Genomic DNA, 25,786 nt, shown 5'->3' on the forward strand with positions numbered 1-25,786 from the left:
CCAATTTGCAGTGCCAGTAAAGCTGCAATGTCTTGTTTCCTGGAGCTGCAAGAGTTGGTAACATCATCATACATTAAAATGATGGGAGTAAGTATTTTGTCAAGCACCTGTGACAACCATCTGCAAGACAAAGGCTCTGTAAAGATGCATAAGGCTCCAGGCAAAATCCTGACTGCACTTAATGGCAACTTTGCTATAAATTTTACTGATAAATAATCACACTATTCATAAGTCAGTTATGTAACAAAAGGCATAACACTGCCACTTTTTGTGTTGGTTTATTTGTCTTTTGGACTTGTACAACAGAAAGTATATAAACACAACTGAGAGGATGGCAAACTCTTTCCTTCCAAGCTTTAGTGAAGTGTATGGACATTCTTGTATTTAAAAGCATCTTTAGAGCTGATGTGGAGGGGAAAGATAATAATAAAAAGAGAAAGAGAAGAATAAAAAGAGGTGTGAAATCCTTTCACACATCAGCTAGGGAGCACTTCACTGGGTAGGGGGAGACCATTCAGGGCTGCTAGGATGTTTTCAACTGCTTCTTCTGTTATCATGTAGGTGGCCTTGTCTGTTTTAATGCCGAGGTGAGGTGTTATAATGACGTTCTCTAATTTTAACAATGGATGATCTCTGGAAGAAGAGAAAAAAGAGTTAACTATCGTTGTTCATCTAAATAAAGAGGAGTCTTACTTTAGCTTTTGCACTGTATTTAAAGTTAATTTGATACAACTTTACAAGTCTCACTTGGATCCAGAAAACCTGACCACCTATATTGAAGTAATTTTGGACTGGAATAGGACACGCAAAAACTTCATAGCAGCTCTTATCTCCAGAAACACACTTCTGCCATGAGGCAGCAATTTGAACTATGTCAGAAGAGAGGATTAAGCCCTTCTGACACACTCATCCTACACAACACTCCGAGCTGTAGTTATTTGCACACGGGCACAAGAAGACCAAACTCCCCACAATCCAAAATGCAGCCAGCACAGTTAACTCCAAAAGGCACCATCCTGGTAGAGTGGGCTTTTTAGAGAAGCTAAGCAGCCTCTGGGCCCAAGAGGTTTGCAGTACTTCAGCCTTGTATTGTGGAAAGAAGCCTGTGGGGAAGGACATCTCCGGGCTATGCAGCAGGTCTTAGACCTCAAGCAGCTTCCACCCATTAAAGCCGGCAAACTGCGTTTTCTAACAAAGCGATTTGCAAGTGAAGCACTGCTGCAGCTTCACAGGGTGATTCTAAGAACTGGGTTTAATGCTTTCCCTGCCCCCTGCTGTTTCCTGGCTCCCAGGCTTCCCTTGGGTCTGTTATCAGCCCCAACATCTGGGCTGCACCCCATTCGTATTCATGGCACTTTTATCCAAACTCATGCCAAGGGCAGGGGGACCAGCTTCCTGCCTGCTGTAGGAACGCCTCTGGCCTCAGCAGGGCTCGCCCATCCTTCCCGAGAAAGAAGCAGAGATGGCAACCTGGGCAGTGGTTCTGGGGAGGTGACATCCAGAGCCGCGGCCCCTATAACACCAGTCTGCAGAGCTGTCACCAGCGCCTCTTGGTCAACTACCGCACCTGGTGTGGAGTAAGAGCGTCTCTGAGCGCACCTGGCAGGTGAAGAGCAGAGAGCGCAGAGAGAAGGGAAGGGGAGAGGGAGGAATTCCCGCCATGCCCGATCATCCTCGACATGTGCCCCAGCTGTGCGGGATGCGCACGGTGCTGCGGGGAACACAGCAGGAGCTGGACCACGCTGTGAGGCCAGCCTATGGATCTGGATGGTACCTCGGCTGATGTTAATAAGGGTAGCTGTGGGTTTCATCAGCTCCAGCTCTCTTTTCCCGATCAGCTTGTGTGTCTGAGGTGTCAGGCTCACCACCAGCATCACAAAGTCTGCCTGCTGGAGCAAGCTGTCTATCTTTTTGCAGTAAGTGGCACCGACAGCTTGCTCCTCTTGCACTTTCCTAGTGGGGAAAAAAGCATTTCAGTCATGGAAACACTTTCTTCAATGACATCACCAGTATATAAACTAAAATATATGATTATCACATCTCTATAGCAAACAAAGGTGAATTTACTCTCAACTTGGTGTTTAGATCCTTCTGGAAAGCGTCAAGACCTACAGCACAGGATAGATTGCATGCCTGCTTCTCAGCCACTCCAGTGCAGGGTCCTGTCACCCTGAAAACTCAGTTTTTCGATCTTGTTGACATAGTTTCTAAAAGCTTTCCCAGGACAGTGACTGTAAACATAGATATGTATACATTCTTTCTGATACACGTCTTGTGATGGATGTCTCGCACAACCAGTGTGATTGGAAAGGTGGTAACCTAACTATCCAATCCCTGGTCATTGCCAAGAACCTATAAATACTGAAGTTGTAAGAATAAAACCATTTTTTTCCCTGTTATATGGGAGCTGTGTCTGTATGAGTCATTGCAAGTCCTATGTGGCAGGGTCCCAAGGACTTCTATGAAGTCTGCAAATGAAATAAGGCTGAGCACTGAAGCGGATGGCAGCACACAATCCATTCTCCAGGATCCCCTGTGCACCTCAAAGGATGCAGTCACTGCTCAAACCAGAGGAGTGGAATTCACCAGAACTCACCCATGCAAGCTCTGGGCATGGCAGTGGTCCTCATACAGCTGGCACTCCCAGTAAGCCTGTCATTTTTTTTTAATGAGTGAAATCAGCAAGCTCTTTACCAGGCTCCTGGCTGCCCCATTCTGTTTCATAGAATAAAGTGATCAGCAAAAAAGTTACCAGAGTAGAGAGATTTTTAGTTTCAGCTTTTTACAGTGAGAAGAATGCTTGCCATTTCTCACATTCTTTGTAAATTTAGCTGTCTGAACTTTGGGAAATAAAGAAGCAATGATAGGGGAGCATGTGTACAATCTTCTGGTTGCAAGAGAAGAGCTTTAAGTTATCTCCTCCCTAATCTAGAAATAAAGAGGTCACACTAAGAAAATAACTTCAATTAAACTTTGAGCCATGTCTCTCCTAACAAATGCACGTCACTGCTTTTTTTTCAGGTCAACAACTAGAGAATAAGTGGGAAAAGAACAGACTGGAACTGCAGTTGGTTTTGCAGCATGCAGAGTGCATCTTGATTCAGCACACAAGTGAAGTATAAATGTGATTTAGGCTTTTAATTTTTGTTGCACTGTGCATTGATCATTCATCACAGCACTCTTAAATAAATATTACTTTAAAGACTGAAAAATATTAAACAGAGGGAGTCAAGAATGATACACATTAAAAAAATAAAGGGATTTGTGTATTTTAAATTTTTTTTTTTTGTGGTTTGTGAAGAAATTCTGAGAGATCTTAAGGAGTATTTGCTTTTAAATCTGAGTTTGCTCAGCTGTTTTTCCAAAGAAACAGGAATTCCAAGCATGGCTAAAAATTCCTGGCCTCATTCACCCTTGTGATTTGCCTAAGGCTAGCTAAAGCAATGACCCTCCTCCTGCAGTCTGCTTATGGGGAAAATCCCTGAAAGCCACATCCTAGGACGGCAGCTTCTCCATTCAGTCACCGAGGAGTAAAGTTCTCTCAGGGTAGGTCACAGTTTATAGCAGTAAATATTTGTTCTGCTCATTATCTGCACCTTGCCTGATTGCAAAGGCCTTGAGTTGTTCATGGGGGTCTTGCTCGCTTTAAACTGAAGAGCCCCTGTGCTGAATGTCTAACAAAGTTCAGATTCCCAATTACACAAGTTAGGAGGGGCTAGAAATAAAGGGTTAAAATGCAGTAAAATACTTGCTAAAATTCCTATTGGCTTGAGAAGAAACAAAGTTTTCTTAAGAACAGCTCTCAATCATATTGTGCCAAGTATATGCTTCCTAGTTTCCAGCCACTGTTTCAAAAATATCCCTCCTGAAATTCAAAATATGGGGAAAAAAATGAACAACAAATAGAGTTATGTTGTCACTATAGTACAATGTGATAAGAATAAAAAAGTATAAGCTTGATTTCGATTTCTCTGCAGGAAACCTTTAAATTTCTAATATAAAACCAAAATTAAATTTCCAAATGTTTAATCACTGAGTGACTGTTTACTGGACTGATTTCAGGCAACCGTTCTTTTTTTTCTTTTGTTTTAATCTTGGCCCTATTCCTTCATTTCTTGCTATATTTCTAACATAATTCCTTGAAAAGGAAATACTGACTATCTGGAAGAGTTTCTGCTGCAATTAGGGTGAAGACATATCTTTACCTCCGTGTCCTGTTGTGGTACAAAATGTTCATTTCAAATGCTTTGGCTCTCAGAGCAATCTTATACCCAATGCTGCCCATGCCAACGATCCCCAGAGTAGCTCCAGTAACTTTAACTCCCAGAATATCAGCTTCACAGTACTCCACACTTGGAGAAATGGAAATGTGATGGACTGTAAGAAAAACACATAAATATGAGAAATGAATGGGGTGCAATACGGAGGAACAAGGCAAAAGAGTCTGGACTTGTGCTGCTATGGCACACTTCTAATGGTTACAAGCACATGATTTTGTAATGTCCTAGGTAACTCCATAATGTTAATCTTTCCCTGTTACATTTATAAACAATATTCCAATTTATTCTCACCATACTACAAAAAGCCTTTTGATATTGTCTCTCAAAAAATTTTTTTACTGCTTTAGACTCATGAAAATATTGCCCTGTTCCTCATCAACAATGAAAATTATTATTGCCAATAACAATACAGAGTTTGAAGATGTCACGTGGAGAACAACACCAGATATTTGGTTTCCTGTTCACATCTGCCACTCTCCTTGGGAAGAAAAGTGTGACTTCTTTAAAAATCTCAACTTGTTAATTTCTGTAATTACCGGTGAAACCTACACAATTCTGGATAGTTCTACAACACATAAAATACAGTTGTATACAGCATCAGCACTGCTAGCAAGGTGACAGCCTTTCGATATTTCAGTCTTCTGATACTGCCAGCTTTTCTAAAACACAAGCAGGATATTGTGGAAGGATACAAAAAATACTCAGGAAAAAACTCAGTCATGTCTGGACAGAGCTATCAGAAATGCCACCAGGTATAGTTTAAGTAGATGGGAACAAGAATAATCTTCCTTTTAATCTATCTCCCTTTTGTGAGGTAGAAACAGACTTTGAGGGACACAAATCTCCTTAGAATTTCTATGAATGCTGTGGTAAAGATAGCAAGCCAAAGTCAGGTAAATATAAAAGGATAAATCTGATGGATTTTTTTCCTGAAGAAGGAGGCATTCTAACCAAGCCAAGGGTAGGTCTATTTGGCAAAATAGCAATAAAAAATTGTTGATGAAACTAGAAAGGATGCTATTAACAAAAACTGGAGTAGGCTGCTTCATTACTCTCTAATGCCCCTCAAATGCCCCAATTCCGCACCAGTCCATTTCAGTCTCCAAGAATATGCCCATGCCTCTATCAGCTGTGATGGTCCCTTCCAACTCAGGATCTTCCATCATTCTATGTGACCTTGCTCTGCCCCACTGTTGCCTCCCACACTAATTTCTTCTGCCAGCCTTTGACTTCAGTGATCATCTCATCTTTGGCATCCCCCACTTTTTGTCATAGCACTATAACGCTGTCACATTTTATTTATACCTGGTTGAAATATGTGCTATGTATGTCTGTGTATAAAGTAATCATTTAAGCACACCTATTATACATAAAATATATGAAAATACCTATTATTCTGTTTGCCAAGCCAACATACTTACATTTTCACATTTTATGTAAAACCATGTGCACTACAGGTAACTCTAAGAAAAGTCAGATTAATGGCAGGTAAATCTTGTATGATCTTTAGAAGCCACAAAAGAACTGAGATGTTACCTTCCACTAGTCTTCTAGCAGATGCTAGCAGCAAAGCCATCCCAGTATCTGCTGTGCTGCTGGAAACAGCACGTGGAGCATTAGCCATCTTCACACCAAAGCTAGCTACAAGCTTCAGATCCAGGTGATCCATCCCCACTCCCGAATTCGCAATCACTTTCAAGTTTGGCAGGCTCTGGAGGAGCTCTTTGTCGATGACTGGTTTGTGCCACCACAAATAGATTGCTTGGACCTTTTTACCTACATCCTTTCTGTTTTCAAGAAATTCCTTCATGGTGATGAGGTGGAAATGCTTCTTCAGGAATGGCACATGGCTATGCAGTATCCCACGTATGCCACCAATTTCATTTACCAAAAGCCAAGGCAGCTCTCCTCCTTCCATGATCTGTACAAAGAAGAAAGACACAAAGTATCAGAAGAAAGACATATTATTATTTCCAGACATTATAAAGAATAATCACTGCCATGTCCTGTTTAATGACATTTATGTCAAGAGGTCCTATAAACCACATAGGAAGATAAGAAAACCAAGACAAGCAAGCAGCTCTTTTAAATATGCTACCAATTATACACACAGGTGCCCACACACACACACACAGAGGTATTCATGTAATCAGTTTGAACAAGTTCTGTCCTAATGATCTAAGATTTCATATTACTGCTACCATGCTCAAAACACAACACTTCTCATTAATTACTTAGTTTCAGACCATCAGCAGTCTGCAGTAAATAGTGCAATAAATCTCCTTTGCTACCCTGAAATCACAAAGTACCCCGTCTAAATAGTTTAGAAAAATGTTGGACCAAATCTATGTCATGAAAATAAATTGCACAGCTTCATCATGAACTTTGAATTATCAGGTTAATTTTTAAATGCTTCGTTGCATAGGTTTTTGCAGCCACCTGTCCCGAAGAGACCCCAGTGACTGCAGAGCTTTTTCCTGAGCCAATCTTAAATTACCAAAATAACAAAATAATATATGCTTAGGCAAGTGTTTTCCAAGAAGGATGTATGCACTCTGAATTGTTTGGTTTGGTTTTTTTTCCAGAATCCCTGACCATCTGGTTTTGGTCCCAAGAAAGTCTGTAAATTGACAGTTATTTTGGTTTTTCACAGACTATTTATAGCTACCTTTGATTTTCCATAGCAATTTTGGGAAGAGCTGTGGGGAGAGTGTTCAGGGGCTGAAGATGTTGGAATAGCAATCCTGCAGCAATTCCGTCGCCATGTTAGTATTATTTCACTCTTTCCAATGGAATGTCTAACTCTTGGCCTGTCTATGCCTCCTGTGCTAGAACTTCACGTTGCCATCCCTTCAGGGAGCCTGACCATGTTGCAAAATAATGGAAAGTTGTCCTGACTTTATGGAGGTGACAACCACTTTACTGAATTTTCTGAATTTGTTGATTGCTAATAGGAAAGAGAATGTAAAAAAAGCTTGGCCCTGGGCTGCAAGTCAGGACTGAGCACTAATTTTACTTTAGGTTATGCCTTTACCCATGTGATTTCAATGGTAATTCTACCTTTCTTTCATGGCCAGTCAAGATAAAAGCATTTTTTTGTCTGCATAGAGGAGCTAAATCTCTTGGAATTTACTTTGGTTTTCAAAGGATGCCCTCATGAAAAATAGACACTTTTTCAACTACTGGCTTTGCTTTAACATATAGATGAAGCAGGCTCTTCTTAAATTAGAAAACCTTAGGTCTATAACCACTTTAAAGAACATTTCTTCAGTGTTTTCATATAAAAATATAACATTGGAATATTGCCTGAAAAGTGTTTCAGGAAATGCTGGAATGCATGGAATAGAAGCATCTCTGAGTCCCTCAGAGAGAGAAAGGAATTCAGGGATTGAATTTGAGCCTTTAGAGAAACTAAAATATATTAACTCACAGACATTAAGTAGGAGTGTTTTAGTTTTAAGTAAATAGAAATATGCCTTAAGTGCCTTAAGATACTGCGTTACCTAGTAAATGCCCAGTAATGCCCTAAAGCCTAGTTTAAAGTTCAGTAGTGTTACCTTTTACAAAATTAACTTAGCTCCAGACGTAATGAAAACATAGCAAAATATTGATTGCATTCTAGATAGAACAGATAGAATCATTTGCAAAAACAGATAAAAATATATACGTAGATTTTGGGTAAGAACTGACACTACTTTCTCACATTAGAATTAAACTCAAATTGGTGTAGGAAGAATGTTTTAGAATCGCATTTTTAGCTGATTGGATGATTTATGAATAAAACCCCCCTGTATTGGGGTGAAGAGAGAACAACAGAAAGAAGAATGAAGAAGAAGGAAAGAAGGTGCTGCTGCTGCTGCTGCTGCTTGGAACATTGAGACTCTGCCGGAAAGCTTTTAGCATGGACTTTAATACTCTGAACTCTTCGCCTTCGAGACTGATGTATTCATGCAATAAACAACTTTACAACCAACTACTGCTCTTTTCTCTTGGAGGACCCAAGACCCATGAGAAACTTGACAAGGATACAGTCAAATTTCTGCAGGGAATCAATGCTCATTCATCTTCAACAGATTTGAAAGTGTTACACAAACTGCCTGGTGCACGTGCTTACCATTATGTAGCAAGAAGAAATGGGAACAGAACATTGGTATTCACTGAAATAGACTGAAGAGATCAAAATGCATAACTGCTCAGTTAAAATCTTCAAACAAATCTCTTTTATTAATTTCACTTTATTTTTTGGAATTGTATGCAACAGAACAAATCAAGTCTGACAGTTTTGCAGCATCATGATGAGCAGTGCAGGAACAGGTTGCTTTATTTTTTTTAGCTTAAAAGTGGTAAGAAATAGTGCCCTCCCTTACACAGGAGCTTCAGTGGCATCATTTGGCACTCATCATTTGGGAAACACTTCACTTGGAATGGGTTGGTCATTGAGAACAGCCAGTATGTTTGCTATTGCCTCTTCTGCCATCATATGGATGGCTTGGACTGTTGCAGTTCCAATGTGTGGGGTTATGATGACATTATTCAAATTTAATAAAGGATGATCTCTGGAAGAAACAGAAAGAACAGAATCTATTACACAGGGCACTTACTCTGCTGCCATCCCATGCTAGTTGTGAAGAACTGAACCTCAGGAAACAGAAACAGCATGTTCAGACCAAAGCACAGAACGAGCACAAAGCTCTGGGACACTTGCTTACACGTTTCTTCTTCCCCTCCATCCATCTCTCTCATTGCCTGGCTCATGAGTCAGGCTGGCAAAGAACTGACAGAGGTGGGAAAGGGGAATAACTTGTTGTTTATTTACGATTGTGCAAGACAGGCTGAGGTTTTGCCCTTACACAATGATTCTCCCTGTGGAGATCAAAACTATGAGCACACTTTGAACACAGCTTAAAACATTTCAGATTAACAGAATGGGAAACTAGTTTCTTTACCTTGGCAGAGGCTCAGGGTATGTCACATCCAGAGCTGCAGCCCTAATAACCTTATTCCGGAGAGCTTCTACCAATGCATCTTGATCAATAACTGCACCTGCATTGAAATGAAATCTTGATATCCTGATGAGTTAATGAACACATTTTTACCCATGAGGGGTAGAAGGTCTCCAGGGTCAAGTGAGAAAAACTAGAGGATCATCATCTTGTTAGAAAATAGAATGTCTTTTTAATAATCATTAACCAAACAAACCAAAGATTTTATTAATCTTTAATTACAGGGTGATTAGGGTCCACTGCATAACGTTTTTCCTGCGATGAGACCAGTTACAGTATTTTCCTCATGTTGACACTTCCTGTGTTACTATAGACAAATCATTTAATCTCTGCAGACTTTCCACTCTTTTATCTCTGCTTTGTTTACTGAAACGATAATCTCTCTCATATGCTTGTTCAGTGCCAACCAATCGGCCATCCCATGTGAGTCTTCCTTTCTACACTGCTGTTCCAAATACTGCTTAATGTTTTCCCTTGTACCCTGTTCTCCCTTGCTGATGATAAACCTTTCAGTTATTTTCACTAAAACCCACTGTCTCTAGAATAAGGCTAGAGAGAACCAACCATCTGCTGAGCATCCCTAATTTCCACAGGACCTTTGAAGACATAGCATATGATCCACATAAGCCACCCATTAGTAGACTGCCAGCTACTTCATGACTCAAATAACAGAGGGATATCACAGACTGAGCTTGGAGAGGTGAATGTCAACACAATCAGACAAAATACAATTTTAAGTGTGGAGCCACAAAGAGTGATTTCAGAACCTCCTACCTCGGCTGATGTTTATAAGAGTAGCTGTGGGTTTCATCAGCCCCAGTTCCTTTCTCCCAATCAGTTTGTGAGTCTCAGGAGTCAGGTTCACAACCAACATAACGAAGTCAGATTGCTGCAGCAGGTCTTCCATCTTTGCACAGTAGTGAGCACCAACAGCCTCTTCCTCCTCCTTTCTTCTGAAGGAAAAATGCACACATCCCTGAATTGACACAACTATTTCTGAGTTTAACAATCAGTCAGCCCTAGGAGAGCTCCAGAAAGCACAGAAACTGGGAGGTTTGAGACCAATGTAAAGGATAAGCCATTGATAGGCACAGATGGTGGAACGAATGCAGAAAGGATGTGGGCTACAGAAGTGGTGGGACACTGAAGGAGTGATGTATGTGTGAAAGCAAAGCACACAGGCAATATGAGGTTAGGCGGCTGGAGATACAGCCAGACCCTGCTCTTTTCTCCTGTGTCTATGCCAATTCATGTGGAGCCTTTCCTTGCCTGACATGCCAGTTAGGACTTGTGGTTGAAAAGAAATGAAGTGTGAAAGAAAGGGAACTACAAATCCATGAGAAATTAAGACCTTTGTCATTGGTGCCAGTGTGATGAGTGATCTGGCTAGGCTGATGAGGCTGGCTGGAGGAACAGGGATGCTGCCAGAAGACTGAAGAAGAGTCTGTGCCCCAAGGGCACAAGACCTGGCTTGCTTGGACAACATCTCCCGAATGCTTACACTGTCCTTGTTTCAAACTGACAGCGGGTAACCAGGGCAGGGCAAGTGCAGGGGAAACAGGAAGGAGCCAAAGTGAGGAAGTGGTGGCAGAATGGTGTTTATCACACTGCTTACAACTTTCACAAGTGCATAGGAAGGTTGGGGACAGAGGAAAGCTGTGGCTTCCATCACTGCCCCCTGGACAATTAAATACAGAAACCAGATGTTTTTACCTCCGGTTTCTGTTATGGTACAGGATCCTCATGTTGAAGGCTCTGGCTCTCTGAGCCACTTTGTATCCAATGCTGCCCATCCCAATGATCCCAAGTGTCGCTCTGCTTACTTCTACTCCCAGCCAGTCAACAGCAAAATACTTTGTGTCTGGAGACACGGCAATCTGGCAGCCTGTGTGTAAATAGATGTTGAATGGTACAAATCAACCATAGACGTAGGCCTGGGGGAAAGAAAAGGTTTATACAGCACAGGGGCTCTGGAGCACCCCTTACAAACCTTTGTTGATTTTGACCAGTTTACATAAGGGCCTGGATGGTGCCAATTCCTGCACCTAGGTCTGAAACCAGTAACACAGTGGGATACTAGGATAATGGGGGGGTGGGTACTGTGCTGGAAGGAATGACTCCCTGGGGAACTAACTCTTCCACAGCTGGTGTGTTTTCTTGGAATTTCAAAACCAGCTTCTTTGAAACCACCCTGCAAGCATTGACTTCACTTTTGTTTTTAGTGGGGGTAAATTTCTCCATTTCTCTCCTGGATCACAACCCAAAGCAGCCTCACTGCTTGAATAGGGATGGTTTCAAATTCCAGCTCAGCCAGGGATCTCTGTGAGCTTTTATACTACGAACATGAGGTTCAAAAAGATGCAATAGTGAGAAAACATCATGGGGAAAGAGATGTTATTTCATTCTCAGGGGTGGAGCAGCAGTGACAAGAAGACCATGAGTACCTGAAGACAGAGGTGGCTTCTTGTGAAAGTCTCTACTGACACCTCCTTCCCCAGAAGGGCACTGCATAGCAAGGGAGTGGGGAAAGAACCTGCTTTTAGGGACACAAACTAATGCTGGTGATACAACTTATAACAGCTTTGTCAAAAGGATTATCTTCTATTTCAAAAATAATGCTGATGCTCTTCAGGAAATGCAACCCATTGGTTTAGACAAACGCACCACAGAGGCAGGAAAAAGAAGAATTTATACTAATTATGGCTCTGGAGTTGGAGATGTGGCCACTAAAGCTTTATATCTTTTTGTAGCTCCTAATGCTTCCTTCGAGGGGAGATGGAAAGTGGTGACACTCAGTTTGGATACACTACGTATTCAGCTTTTACAGCTACAAACAACCTACCCAGTGAACAACCAGAGAAGAATTAAGCCCCAGACATTATTCCAAACAGGATATCACAAGACTTTCAAGTGCATAATTTAGACAAAAGCCTTACTCTTGTCACTGTTGCTCAAAATAGAAGTGAGACATAGGAGAAGTAGATGCCTCTGAAAGTTAAGGCCTCTGAAAAAGCATCCCAAGTATTGATTCAGAAAGACCATCTCTATCACAGCAAAAGTGAGGTATGCCAAAGAAGTAGCTAGGACCAAGAAATTTTAAAGCATTACCTTCCACTAGTCTTCTGGCAGAGGCCAGCATCAAGGCCATTCCTATGTCTGCTGTTGGGTCTGCCACGGCGTTTGGGGTGTTGGTCACTTTTACACCAAAGCTTGAGATCATTTTCAAGTCTAAGTGATCCACTCCAACCCCAGAGTTTCCAATTACTTTTAAATTAGGCAGGCTTTCTAGAAGCTCACGGTCAATAGTTGGCCTGCACTCAAACACAAAAACAGATTGGATTTTTTTGCTCATTTCTTCTTTGTTTCCAAGAAATTCCTTCATGGTGATAAGGTGAAAGTGTTTCTTCAGAAGTGCTGCAAGGTCTTCTAGCACGCCATGAGTTCCTCCTATATCCAGAATCAAAACACCCGGCAACTCTCCTTGCGCCATGACCTGCAACAGGGGAATAGAAGAAATGTTCCTTTGTTTAGGAAAACACTCTGAAACGAGACATGATGTTCCTTTAAAAGTTATCATTCCTATCACAGTCACTCGGTACTAGTGTAGTATGTCAGACAACTTCCAAGTACTTTTACCAAGTGCTGATTTAGACTATAACACCAAAGAATAGCCATACTCTTACATCCAAATCCATTACCACAAAAGAAGCTGTTCTTCTCAAAGAGTTTGATTTTAATCCTGAATCAGTATGACTTCATACAAAACTAGTAACTTTTCTGGTAGCTTACTCACCAATGCCTTTCTATAAGCAGAACTATGAAACAGAGGCTGCTAGAAATTTACTTAAATTTCTTGCCTGTTGGTTATGGTTGGTGAAGCCACAGGCAATGCAGGGTGGCACCGAGGCCCAGGTGGGTCTGACAAACATCTGTCAGGGATGGTTTAGGTCTAACAAATTTGCACGATGAAGGGCCATCCTTGGATAGTTGTTAGACTGCTTGCTTTCAGTGTTTTAAATGTTCACATCTGTGCCTGAACTTAACCCATGCAAAATTTAGCCCACCCATGCCTATATGCTGAACCAGTGAGGAAGACCACTACAGGTGATACCACTGATAACAGCCCTTCACGTGAGAACTTTCCTCTCCCCTGAGAGTTTTGAGCCCAGACCTCTCTACAGCACTCCTGCAAGTGCACTCTGCAATAAGATAGGGGCTCCACACACAACCAAACACCTAATTACGAGTTCCTATTGGCAAAAATGGTAGTTGAAAATTTCCTGAATACCTTAACAATAGCTGTGCCTAATTTCCTACAATTCTTTTTGCTGTTCTCCACTGACTTTTAGTCTCCATCCCATTCTATGTCCTAGAATTGAGTCTAGGGAACCTGATGTTGTGCTACCTGAATCAGAACAACTTTCCACAGCAGTAAGCTGATTTATTCTGGAACACAGTGCAGGCCAGAGTGTCCTGCTGCTTCACTCCTCTCACAAAAGCCTTCTGTGAGTAATCAGAACTCTAACCTGTGACTAAAGGGTGTCCATGTAGATTGGAAGTTTTTGTCAACCATATTTACTCTTGTTCTGAGCAAACTCAGACTTATCCCAAACATGTCTATTAAATGGTTATAATCTCAGCACCAGTACTGCTGTTTTATCCTGGCCTTGATGTGCACTTCTGCCTCAGTTTCAGTCTGCAGCTGTACATGGGCTTGAAGGGGCCTCCATGCTAGGACAGGTCTGCAGTTCACCACAATGTCTCTGATAATACTATCTGGTTCTCAGAAGCAGCAAACAAAGCAATGAGATGAACTGTGCAACCAAATTGCAAAGGAAGACCGTGTTTTTATATACCTCTCATCTTTTTTTTGCCAGCTGAAGTTGTCAGCCCCATGTGGTTGTCAAAACTGTGCAAATTTCCCAAAGAAAGCAAAGGTGTCTGCATTTCTAAAGAGTATCACTCAACATTACGAGGATAAACTAGATTTGTGTTTCAGAATGAACGATGCATAGAATAAAAGAGGAGTTGATGTCATATTGTGATGGCATTGTCCAGCTTCATGGCAATCCTGGATGGCAGCTAAACCTAATGCTGTTAAGCAGGGAAAACTGGGCACCAGAATGATCAAGTGACTGGCAGACGACAGTGAGGCAGCACTGTATCATTCCATTTACTTTCATCACCACCTCCTACCCCATTACAATACACCACACATGGTGGGCAGAGACAGACTTGCTTTCACTTTGGAAGCACTTCCTACACTTCACAAGCAGAAAGGTGACCCAGGAGCAAGCCTCTAGCTGTAAACAAACCAGCTGGTGCACTAGAAACAGGCTAGTGGCATGTTGATGGATCTTTTAATGAGTGTGGGCATGTTGAGACTGCCACCATTCCAGCCGTGTTTGGTGCACACAGGACCCATTCATCTCCTGCAGCATTGGTCCAACAACTGGTTTTCTGCTCGTCCCAGGTACAATCTTAAAAAGTCACATTGATAGCAGGAAACTAAAAACACTTAAAGGAACCTCAGAGAAGGAAGGGGGCTCTCCAGATACCAACCTTGGTCCCAGCACTTATTGTTCGTCTTCCAGCACTATGTGGGCGTGTCCTGTACCACTGTTTGTAAATCACACTTCTGTGACAGCGATGTCCATGACAAGCAATAACTGGATGAATAAATTTGTAAGCCAAATTTGACTGGCCAGACATCAAGGGAATCAGTTTCAACAGACTCAATGCTTTGCTCCTGAACATAATTATTCAGTTATCAGATGTCTTGTCCAGTGTGCTAAATGCAACACCTGTCAAGGATATGACAATTTTGGTTTTGGTATCATCTGCAGTATCACTAAGTTCCTTCTTTTTTACTAAGTCGTCTCTTCTCCTTTTGTATTTACATAAGGCTATATGCTTCCATGTAGGCAGACAGTCATAATCATACGTAAATCATTGATATAAGGTACGTGTACTGAGTTCTGGTCCTGGCACTGCAAAGAAAACTTAAATAAACCTACATAATTTTTCCTAGCTCAGTTTTCACTTAAAGTTAACAGGATCGTTATACAGGATCAATTCCTCCCACAAACTTCTCTGATGAACAAGACTAATTACCTGAACAACAACCAGATCGCTAACCAGGGCTGCTGTCTTTCTGGGGACGTGCCCTTCAGAGCTCGATCCCGCGGCGGCTGGAAGCTGCAGGGAGCTCCCGGCTGCTGCCCGGGGCTGGGCACACCCGCTCCGGCCCGGCCCCGCTCCGGCCCGGCCCCGCTCCGGCCCGGCCCCGCTCCGGCCCGGCCCCGCTCCGGCCCGGCCCCGCTCCGGCCCGGCCCCGCTCCGGCCCGGCCCCGCTCCGGCCCGGCCCCGCTCCGGCCCGGCCCCGCTCCGGCCCGGCCCCGCTCGCTTAACCCTGCCCTGCCCGGCCACCGCCGGCTCCAGGGAAGCTTCGGCACGGTGATCACCGCCCTCGCTGCCTCTGCTCTTGCCTGCAGTCAGAGCGGGCTGCCTCTCCTTCCCCGCTCTCCCTCCTCCTCCTCCTCCTCCTCCTCCCGCCGCCGGGTGTCCTAAATAGGCGAGAAAGCAGAACGAGGACCTGCATGGGTTTTGGAGAGCTCAGCAATTGTGGGGCAAAGTTATTTGCCACAAATTGGTATTGTTCCCCACAGCCCAAGCTGCAGCTTGCGTGGAATTTTTATAGTGGAAACGATGCTTTTCTCCCTGCCTGCGGCAAGCTAACTTTTTAAATGAGTGCCTACTGTGGAATTAAGGAAACAGATTGGTCTGGGATGGCCTATGCCAATGGCTCGATTCTGGAGCCCAGTGCTGGAAGGTGCTGGTTTCGCTGCTGACCATTTCCACTGGAACGTTTTCCCAGAGATTTTGATCCCCAGAGCGATGGGAGAGCTCCCGGAACCCCAGTGCGACTCTGGGAGCAGCTGGGCAGCGCAGCTGCCGCGGCAGGGGCGGCGCTGGGACATGAAAATTGTCATTGCTGCGGGTGAATAGACTGAAAAAACCTTCCACAACCAGGAGATCTAATGGCACAGAATCACAGAATGGTTGGGCTGGAAGGGACCTTAAAGATCACCTGGACCCAGCCCCTCTGCCATGGGCAGGGACACCTTTCGCTATCGCAGGTTGCTCAGAGCCCTGTCCGACCTGGCCTTGAACTCTTCCAGGAATGCGGCATGCGCAGCTTCTCTGAGCGTATCTCCTTGACCAAATCCCATGGAGCTCCGGGGACTGTACTAACACAGAGAGGTCAGCAGCGGAGAGTCCGGGGCTCTGATCACCTCTGGTTCACCCTCCCCGTGCTAGCCGGCATCGCCGATCCCCACGGCGCGGCTCTACACCCCACCTGCGAGGCGGGACACGGCTGTCCCCGGCCAGCGGCACCACTCGCTGCCCTCCCGTGGGGGTTTCCCAGGCGGCGGGATCTCTTCCCGTCGGGAATCGCGGCTGTCCCGCCCCGCCCCGCCCCGCCCGGGGCCGTACCGGAAGTGCGCCGCTCCCCGCGCGCGCGCCCCCGCCCCCGTGCCCGCCCTTCCGCTTCCCGCCCGTGCCGGCGCTGCCGCCGCTCCGTGTCTCTGAGGGGAGGACGCCCGCGGGGTGCGCTGGGGACGGGCCGCGGCGGGATGGGCGGGCCGCGGCGGCTCTCGGTGCCCGGGGAGGGGGCGGGCGGGGTGAGGGCAGGCGGGGCGGGCTGTCAGCTCCAGCGGCGTCCCTGTCGTCCCGCAGGCTCGCCAGCCGGCCGCCAGGATGTCGTACATGCTGCCGCACTTGCACAATGGGTGGCAGGTGGACCAGGCCATCCTGTCGGAGGAGGACCGGGTCGTGGTCATCCGCTTCGGGCACGACTGGGACCCCACGTGCATGAAGATGGATGAAGTCCTGTACAGCATCGCCGAGAAGGTAAACAGGAGCTTTCTGCTCCTTCTGAGCTCAGTGTTCCTCATGGCTTGCTTGCAGCCTGGGGCTGCTTATAACGCGTTCTGCACAGCTATCCCAGCTTTAGGAGGCTTTAGGGAAAGCTGTGTGGTTTCACTTTCACGAGTGTCTCCTAAAGACTGCCCTGATGTTTGCAGTATTCTGAGGGCTGAGAAGAGCATCGCAGATGTTCGGAAATCGAGTTTGCTGCCTGTTAATGGCCCGTCACTGAGTGAGCATCGGCATTCAGGCAGAAACAATGCTCGGTGGTGGGGCTGCTGCGGCTCCGGGTAGCGCAGCACTCTCACTTTACAATGGAAGTGTGTGGCACCTTCAGGTTTCCATCTGAATAACTTGAAAAGTTACCTTCGTTTCGGCTCTTAAAAATGGTGAGGTGCGAAACGTGCGGGATGGTGTTGATTGATTAATTTTGATTAATTTATTTGCGATATTAATCTGTCATTAATGTATGGAGACCAATAGCATTCCACTGAGTTGCATGGACTGAATTAAATTTTAAGAGCCAAAGTCCGCAGCTGTTTTCAGATGGAAACTGAATGATTACCAACAGCTGGTCACTTGTTTAAGAAAGATGCATAGATAGGAGAAACTAGACTGTTAGATTACACAATCACCTATAATTTACCTTTTTTCATATATTTGCTAAAGGTTTTGCGAAGCAATAGATGTAGAATATTGACAGCTCTTTAACTGAACTACATGAAGAAAGAAGCAAAAAAATCTGAATCGGAAATGATAACTTGGGTAGGAAAAGGTGCCAAGTATCACAGAAATCATAGAATGGTTTGGGTTGGAAGGGACCTTAAAGATCATCTCTTTCCAACTCTCGTGCTGTGTCTTACACTAGACCAGGTTACTCAGGGCCCCATCCAACCTGGCCTTGAACACTGCCAGGAATGGGACACCCACAGCTTCACTGCCTTCATAGAAAATTCTGTGCATGCTGCATAGTTTGACATGGTGTTGTTTTTGTGGTTTACTTTGTCTTCTGAAGTTTTTTTAAAATCACTTGTGTCGTGAAAATCCCCATGATTAAAGATCTGTACCTGCAGCCAGGGGTTAAGATGTATTAGAATGCAGTAAAGAGTTGTGACATGTTTTAATTCAGTTGTTTTGTGCTCAGCCTGGTGGGAGTGTTATGCTCAGATACTGTTAGTGCGGACTTGTGGCAGGATGCTCGGTGATTTGGCAGACCTGCCGGCAGCTAGGGGTGGCTGGGGGAAGAAAGAACAAAGTAACTTCTTATTTAAAAATCTCCCTCTGCAGAAATGGCAAATTAAAGGGGGAGATCCTACCTCATCCTCTTGTTTACAAGCCATGTTTGGATCACTGCTGTTTTAAAGAGTGAGTAAAAGTTCCAATTGTACAGGTGTTTATTCTAGACAATAATACAGAACGTTAATGTGCTATAGTTGCAGGCTACGTTTGAAGACAATGTGGCCGTATTTTACATTTGTTACCCTGGTGCAATATTATTTTAGACTGCAGCATGTTTTTGGGTAGCAGTAATGTTTATCAGTACTTTATGATAGGAGAACAGGATTTTTTTTTCATTTTGAATCCTTTTGTGGAAAAATAAACTAGAATGCTGTATGAAAGTACTAAGTAGATTATTTTCGCTGAAATGTACTTCACTTACAGTTGACTAGGTTTTTGCCCATAGTGTTACATGAAAAAGAAGCAAAGTTTCACTGAATGTCAAAAAAAATCGTAATTCTAAGATGTTAGATTTTTTTTTTTTTTTGCTTTGTCAGGATTTCCAGCATTGATTGAAACAAGAATTGAGTTTCATAAATTTTGTCTTAAGGACCTTTTCTAAAAGTACACTTTTTTTCTTTTCTTTAAAGAAAACTCATAATTATAAAAGCCTGTCCCCTGAAATACGGGGATTGGTTTGCTAAATTAATACACCTTGTTTAAAAAATTATTTATCTATGACTGAATAGTGCAAATCAGGTAACTGTTGTGTTGGATCACTGTGTGCTTAGTGAGGATTTTTCAAATGTTGTGCATTTATTTAACCATAATCAGAAGTGTGAATAGCTGTGGCTTGTCCACAAACATTAGTTGTGCCTCTGCGTTTCTGCTAAGGGTACATGAAAAGTGGGAGAGGAAGAGAAGATGGGGCAGAGAAAGAGGTAGCTATTAAAAAAAGCATATAGGTGTTACAGCTACTGGTGTTTGTAATTAAAAGCACAGCAAAGTTAATCCATTTACTGATGTCTGTAGTTTTCAAAATCATTAGCTGTAAGTGCTCCTCTTGGCAGTATAATGTCTTTCTCTTTTCCCCTAGAAATTTTTCACCTAAACTGACAGCATAATTAGCAAGAAGAAAAAATCAAATAAATATTGCCAGTGCAGACTTTCAGGTTTGTACTTGCTCTGTTCAGAAATGCAAGTCTGCCAGCCACCTTTAATTTGAGTAATTTGTTGCAAAAGCTAGTCTCAGTTCCTGTATTTTTTTCCTTTGAGTTTCTTGTCCATAAAGTAGAATTCTGTTCTTCTGAACACTGTCTAGAAACTGGTTAGAAAGATGAGAAGACGGAATCTTGGATCTTGTTTCAGATTTCCTTAGATATTTGGGCTGTAAGGGTTGCTTTTCAGAGGCAGCTGAAATCTTAACAACTGAAAAAAAGGGGTATTACCTCTGACAGAAATGTCAAGAAACTTCATGACTGTAGTCATCCTAGTCATTAATCATATTTCTGTGTCAATCTCATGTTGTAGGAATTAATTTACTTATTTTTTAGAAGGGCAATGTTAATAAAGAAAGTCAGGGAGGATAACTTCAGAGGACAAATGAGTCCCGTGGCATATGATTTTTCCTACATCTGTGTTTCCTGTTTACTAGCAAAATGTGTGAACTTCATGGAGACAGGATACAGAATCTTTATCTGATGTTAAAAGTCCTATGGATTCCTCTGCTTTATAGTCTTGATATATTCAGTTTAAATATTTCCTGGCAGTCCTCAGGCAGATACAGTTCTGTGAAGTATTACAACAGCCTGTACCTGTGGCCAGGCATAATGTACTTCTGCATGCGTGTTCAGCAGTGTAGACTAGTTAGACTGATTTTTGAAGCTACCATCATTGGGGAAAAGGGGGAAAACAACCACCAAAATTGAAGCCCAGCCTTTGAAAGCAAGTCATAAAATTCTGAATTCATGCTGCTGTTTGACTTAGGTTTTCTACTCTATCCTGTTCCCATGAACAGCAGCTCCAATGGCCTGGTAAGGCAGAGAAAGTTTTGAGTTGACAGATAAGGGAAGTCAGGAGTGTCAGAAATAGTTAATGTCTGTCTCTGAAAATGCTTTTATCTTCAGTTGTTGCACAAGTTAGGTGCTGCCCAGAAGGAGGTCTCTTACTAGAGTTTTGATTTTGTTTTTCTTCAGAAAGCAGTTTACTTACTACAACACATTGACTGTATTTAGTGTACATTATCAGGTTAAGCACTTTCAGAATAAACTTGTTATTATGTGTTCAACTTCTAAAATACAAGGGTTTTTTCATAGTCTCTACAGTAAAATTTTTGCTTCTGTGAACAAACTCAGTGTAGTCTCCTTTGTAACTACTGCAACTGCTTGTATTTAGTGGGGTTTGCTTGTTTAGAGTTGCATTTTATTCTAGTTCTGAGGTGTCCATACTGTATCCTCAGTTACAACCTACAAGTCAGAAAGAAAACTTGTTAGCAACCACTGCCTTGACACGGTAGCAAAGCTGATTTTGTACAGGAACGTAGGTTTTCAGCTGACAGCTCTGAACAATGGATTCACATCCCAACAGGGAGAGGTCAGCCTTTGGCTTGTCTCCACAAACCATGCACATCCACAGCAGTCTGAATCCATAAATACTTCCCTTGCTTTTGCTTAAATCAAAGCCTGAGCTAAAGCTTTGTGAATTAGAGCTGGCTGTGTGTGAAGCCGGCTCAGATGCTGCTCTGTACTGCTGCTGTCTTGGCTCCAATATTGCGTCTGAGACAGGAGCTGCTCCTTCAGGCTCTAAAACTGGTCGATACTATGCAAAAAGAGAGTCTCTGCAAGGCTTGTCTCATGTTGAAATAAAATGCCTCTTGGTGACAAGCTTGTCCAGCCTGGCACATTAAATTTCCCAGCCCCTAAACATTAAATAGGCCACTGCAGTTCTTCTGCATCACCCTCTCCATGTGTTTATCTAGTCCCTCCTCAGGCCTGAATCCCAATCTCCTGCTGCTATCCTTGGCAGCCAGCGTCCAAACTCAACAAAGCACACCCTCATTCAATGTGCTTGTGAGCTAACTCATTTTGGAGTGGCATTCTTGCCAAATTTGAAATTAGAAAAGCAAGGGGTAAAGAACAGAGCCACTTTTAAAGTTTTGATTTCAAATTTGAGTCCAGCTTTATGGTCTGCTTTAGACTTAATATGAGCTTTTAAGCAGGCGACTGTCATCAGTTTCACTTCTATAAAAGTAGGTCGGAGAGAAGGAAGATTTAATTAATGTCTTGCATGCTTGGATTCTGGTGATGACTTGCACATGGGCTGTGCAAAGATGATTTGAGTGATCCAGTCCTTTTTAGTAAGATTTATATAACAAATTAAGACTTGTATGGTCTGTTTCTCATGTATGAAATCCTAGGCTGCTGATGATCACTGCTAGTGACAAGCATTTCTGGTTCTGCAGCAGCTCGACTAAATTAAATGCATATAATGTCAAACTAACTTTAAAAGGTTTTTTGTTCCAGTACTACCTGGAGTACAGAGTTCTTGGAAGTAAAATTTTGGTTTAGGAGTGCTTTTGGAGTGGTATTCTGGTGCAACATGTAAATCTCCTTGGACTAATCTTTCACCAAACAGAACAGGTCCTAAGAGTGTTTTATTAATTCTAGGTTTACCTTAGAATAATTTTCCAACCTCCGAATGAAGTAATTGTTTAAAGATGTTGTGCTCTGTCAAAATTGCTGAATGTGTTGTAGAAATTTCCCCACATGGTGAAGGTGTGCTGCTGATGCTAAAAATGCCAGCAGGATGGAAGAAGTAATAATAGGATAAAATGAAAATGGCTCTTCGGGTGTTTTGTTTTCTAAATAAAAGACCAAAACCCTCACAATTATCTTTTGCCTGCCAGGGCTCACCAGGGAGTAGCTTCAGTCACTTCTGGGCTTAACTGTATTGACTCTGAACATCCCATTAAGGTTCTTAGAAGGCTTTAATGTAAAATTGAAATGGGTGTGAAGGATCCCTTCAGAGGCTTTGATGTTACGACTGTATTAGTTTCCAAGGCTTTACCTCTTGCATAATTTAGAACATGGCTTAAATGGGACATTTTCATTAGAATATTGACTGAATCTAGGACTACAACTGGCTCCATAAAAGCACAGTAAAATTTTTAAATGCTGTTTCGCTCCAGAGGAGATTTTATTTTCTTTGCTAGTAATACTTACTTACATTCTTGAAGTATGATTATATTTTATAATTTTGAAACTATTTTGAAGCAGAAGTCCATAAAAAATCATTTACTCTGCGCTTCTGAGGGTTTTTTTGGTAAATAAACATCTTCACACTTTCTCAGTAAAGTGCTTGCTAGGATGTCTATGTACAGGCTACACAACGTATCATATTTTTCTTATACAAACTAATCCTGCTCTGTGAACTAAAATAAAATACTGTTCCATCAGGCAGATATTATACTCATCATAGCATTTCCAGACTTATGATAGCAAAATTAACATGTGGGAAGTACTGTCATGAGCAGTGAGTTTTTCATAGGTTTTAGACCATGTATGTTAACCACAGGCTGGTAATTCTGGGCAGTCAAATGAGAGGGACCAAAATTGTGTTAGCAGGTAACTGAGGATGGGGAGGCACAATTGTGCACTCCTGGTGTACAGCATGAGCATTTGATAATATACCTTACAGTTGAATGCTTGTGCAATTTGGATGACTACTCACTTAAAATGTAATGTGTATGAGTGCGTCAATTTCTACTGTGTACTTAGGAGCTGTGTTTAGAAACCAAAACTTCCCCTGATTCCACTTAATGACAAGTATTCTACATCTGGGAAACAAAAATGTGACCTGGTTTTCTTGCAGGAATGAAGGCATTGACTGTGACACTAGAGGGGAGGGATTCTTTTGCATCTAACTGAGTAACTCTGCAAAATGAAAGCCAGTTTTACCAGAATTGTCCAGACAATAGCTTCTCATCAAGATCTTTATTTCTTTAGCAATTACACTTTTAAGTTTTACTTTTCACCTCTCAAAAAAAGCTACCAGTTTTTAAATTAAATTATAAGTTTCCTTTTCATTTAATGAGTCTTGTTAGATAAATTGGATGTTATAGAGGGGAAAAATGCTTGGAGGCAGGCACCAGGGCATTGTAGATCATTAATTTCCTGAAGTCCATAAGCAGCTGATGACAGAGGCAAAATGTGTCGGCTTGGCTTGCACAAAGCAGTTATTCTACTTGTTTAGAGCTGTGCATGTTACTGTGAGTTCTCAGTTCTATATAAAGGGCATTTGTTCCTTTGGATGTTGATTTAGCATAGTATCTTTCCAGTTGACACTGGTTGTGGAATAAGCTTCTTGGTTATATTGAAAAATATTTTCTATGTTAACTGATTATTGTGGTTAACAATAAAAGCAAGGCTGTTTATTCTGATTATATGACTTAATAATTTGGACAATAAATGTTACAATAATGAAAGTTTATGTCTTTTAGTTGGTAATACATACTGCTTTTGTATTTCCTGTTTTCTTCTGTTTAGGTTAAAAACTTCGCTGTTATTTATCTTGTGGACATCACAGAAGTACCAGACTTCAACAAGATGTACGAGTTGTATGATCCGTGTACCGTCATGTTTTTCTTCAGGTGAGTGATAGTTCTGGAATGTAAACTTCCATTTAAACTTTCTGTTTGTCAAATACAGTGTCTCAGAAGATAGTTTCCAAATGCATAGCAGCACACTGATGCCTGTGTTTTCATTGCTCTACAGAAGAGTAAACTGATTATATAGGAAAGTGGCTTATTTTCCAATTAGCCTGGTAAGAGTGTTTGATAATAGATTGCAAATTAGTGATAGTGAAAACTATGGTTTTCACTAACCAAAAATGGTTTACTATCCATTGTTCATCATAGTTTTAAATCTCAAACTTCCTGTAGAGAATGCTGTAGTAATACAGCAGTCAAGCTTGCCAGACTTGCTTTCAAGACAAATCAAAAGTAATAAGTTTATTTTTAGTTAAGGTTTCTATATTGATGAGGTTAAATGTTCTACTGACAAGCATGGAAGTCTCTCTGGATATAGACAGTGGTGGCAAAGAAATACAAACAATAAGGAATATGCTGAAGGATAATTGCACTGAGTAGCCATTTTGGAGGAAAGTTTGGAGTCCTTATTCTTGCTTTAAAAATTGGCAGTAAAATGTCAGTTTGAGTAAGAGGAGTGGACATTCTTCCTTTAATGCTTGTTTTGTAAGCCTGTTTATGTTACAAGGGCTTCCTCTGATCCTACAAAGCACTGTGGGGGGGAGGTTATAAGATTTCTTTCAGAATTATGATACAGTATTAACTTGTGTTTTTGTTCTTCCTCTTTAAAGGAACAAACACATCATGATTGATTTAGGTACAGGTAATAACAACAAGATCAACTGGGCAATGGAAGATAAGCAGGAGATGATTGACATTATAGAAACTGTTTATAGAGGAGCCCGCAAAGGTCGAGGTTTGGTGGTATCGCCGAAAGATTATTCCACTAAATACAGATATTGATGTTTCTTTGGGCTGCCATTTTCATAATCCTATGTCCACTTAAATTTATTTCTGTGTATGTGTGTACATATATGTATATTAAAAGAAAAAAAACAAACTACAAGTCCTTGAATTTTGAGCATAATTTAAATTATTTAAAAGATTCTAATTCTGTTTGAGAAGTAGAAGCCTCAAACCCTGAAACTGTCTTGGATGCAATAATATTGTAGCTGAATTTTGGGGTTTTCTTTTTTAAAGACTTTCTCCTTTGTTGTCCTTTTGGTATTACATAATTTTGTACACAAAAAGCCTGTTTGCAGAAAAATATTTCAACTGGTTTTGTTTGCCTTTATTACACAAATATCTGAGAAAACTATATTATAGTTGTTTTTTTAAAAAAACAATAAAGCTGAGTTCCACTTATTTACCTTAAGTTTTTTCAGTTACAAGACAAAGAATTTACTTCTACTACCAAGTGTGTTGTAGAGGATTTAGAAAGTGTGAAGGAAGTAAAACAAAAGGGTCTCATTTTCTGCTGAAGTTAATCTGGGGGCGTTTTTTTTTTCTGGTTTAATTGATTTTGGAATAATTTATGTTGGAAGGGACCATTAGCCTCCCAGTCATAGTAGGTTCCACATGGTCAGGTTGCCCAGGATTGTGTCTAGTGTTGAGTATCTTGGTTGAACTAGGTGACCTTCAAGGTGTCATCCAACCTAGATGATTCCATATTCTCTAAGGATGGAGGTTCCTCAGCCTTTTTGGACGGTCTGCTGTTTGAGCACCTTCATAGCTGAAAAAGGTGTTCCCTGCATCTAGCTGCTATTTTCTGT

General features: G+C 42.0%; 3 protein-coding genes across 11 annotated transcripts; 1 reads left to right on the top strand and 2 right to left on the bottom strand.

Moving 5' to 3' along the window:
• Nucleotides 1-265: 265 nt before the first annotated feature.
• Nucleotides 266-8,417, bottom strand: LOC131575660 (probable 2-ketogluconate reductase). 5 transcript variants are annotated; one of them, XM_058831416.1, is made up of 6 exons: nucleotides 8,395-8,417; nucleotides 5,817-6,201; nucleotides 4,206-4,377; nucleotides 1,775-1,953; nucleotides 1,471-1,567; nucleotides 266-633 (listed from the first exon to the last, which is right to left on the bottom strand). In XM_058831416.1, exons 1-6 carry the CDS (start codon nucleotides 8,395-8,397, stop codon nucleotides 477-479), a joined length of 993 nt encoding a protein of 330 aa, XP_058687399.1. In that variant the 5' UTR covers nucleotides 8,398-8,417; the 3' UTR covers nucleotides 266-476. The 5 variants fall into 5 exon arrangements, with proteins under 5 accessions (XP_058687399.1, XP_058687396.1, XP_058687397.1 ...); XM_058831413.1 differs by lacking the exon at nucleotides 8,395-8,417 and adding an exon at nucleotides 6,572-6,652; XM_058831414.1 differs by lacking the exon at nucleotides 8,395-8,417 and adding an exon at nucleotides 6,590-6,645.
• A 69-nt stretch (nucleotides 8,418-8,486) lies between these two features.
• Nucleotides 8,487-16,760, bottom strand: LOC131575657 (probable 2-ketogluconate reductase). 4 transcript variants are annotated; one of them, XM_058831408.1, is made up of 7 exons: nucleotides 16,644-16,760; nucleotides 14,846-15,087; nucleotides 12,392-12,776; nucleotides 10,997-11,168; nucleotides 10,058-10,236; nucleotides 9,227-9,323; nucleotides 8,487-8,836 (listed from the first exon to the last, which is right to left on the bottom strand). In XM_058831408.1, the coding sequence occupies exons 2-7, from the start codon at nucleotides 15,038-15,040 to the stop codon at nucleotides 8,680-8,682; spliced, it is 1,185 nt and encodes a 394-aa protein (XP_058687391.1). In that variant the 5' UTR covers nucleotides 15,041-15,087; nucleotides 16,644-16,760; the 3' UTR covers nucleotides 8,487-8,679. The 4 variants fall into 4 exon arrangements, with proteins under 4 accessions (XP_058687391.1, XP_058687388.1, XP_058687387.1 ...); XM_058831405.1 differs by lacking the exons at nucleotides 14,846-15,087; nucleotides 16,644-16,760 and adding exons at nucleotides 15,398-15,849; nucleotides 16,445-16,635 and having other exon boundaries at nucleotides 10,058-10,233; XM_058831404.1 differs by lacking the exons at nucleotides 14,846-15,087; nucleotides 16,644-16,760 and adding exons at nucleotides 15,398-15,849; nucleotides 16,445-16,635.
• A 52-nt stretch (nucleotides 16,761-16,812) lies between these two features.
• TXNL4A (thioredoxin like 4A) lies at nucleotides 16,813-25,080 on the top strand. 2 transcript variants are annotated; one of them, XM_058833004.1, is made up of 4 exons: nucleotides 16,813-16,894; nucleotides 17,024-17,197; nucleotides 23,974-24,077; nucleotides 24,806-25,080. In XM_058833004.1, exons 2-4 carry the CDS (start codon nucleotides 17,045-17,047, stop codon nucleotides 24,975-24,977), a joined length of 429 nt encoding a protein of 142 aa, XP_058688987.1. In that variant the 5' UTR covers nucleotides 16,813-16,894; nucleotides 17,024-17,044; the 3' UTR covers nucleotides 24,978-25,080. The 2 variants fall into 2 exon arrangements, with proteins under 2 accessions (XP_058688987.1, XP_058688988.1); XM_058833005.1 differs by lacking the exon at nucleotides 16,813-16,894 and adding an exon at nucleotides 18,500-18,577 and having other exon boundaries at nucleotides 17,059-17,197.
• The last annotated feature ends 706 nt before the right edge of the window (nucleotides 25,081-25,786 follow it).

This window comes from Poecile atricapillus, chromosome 2 (genome assembly GCF_030490865.1).
Source record: "Poecile atricapillus isolate bPoeAtr1 chromosome 2, bPoeAtr1.hap1, whole genome shotgun sequence".
Classification (NCBI taxonomy): domain Eukaryota; kingdom Metazoa; phylum Chordata; class Aves; order Passeriformes; family Paridae; genus Poecile; species Poecile atricapillus.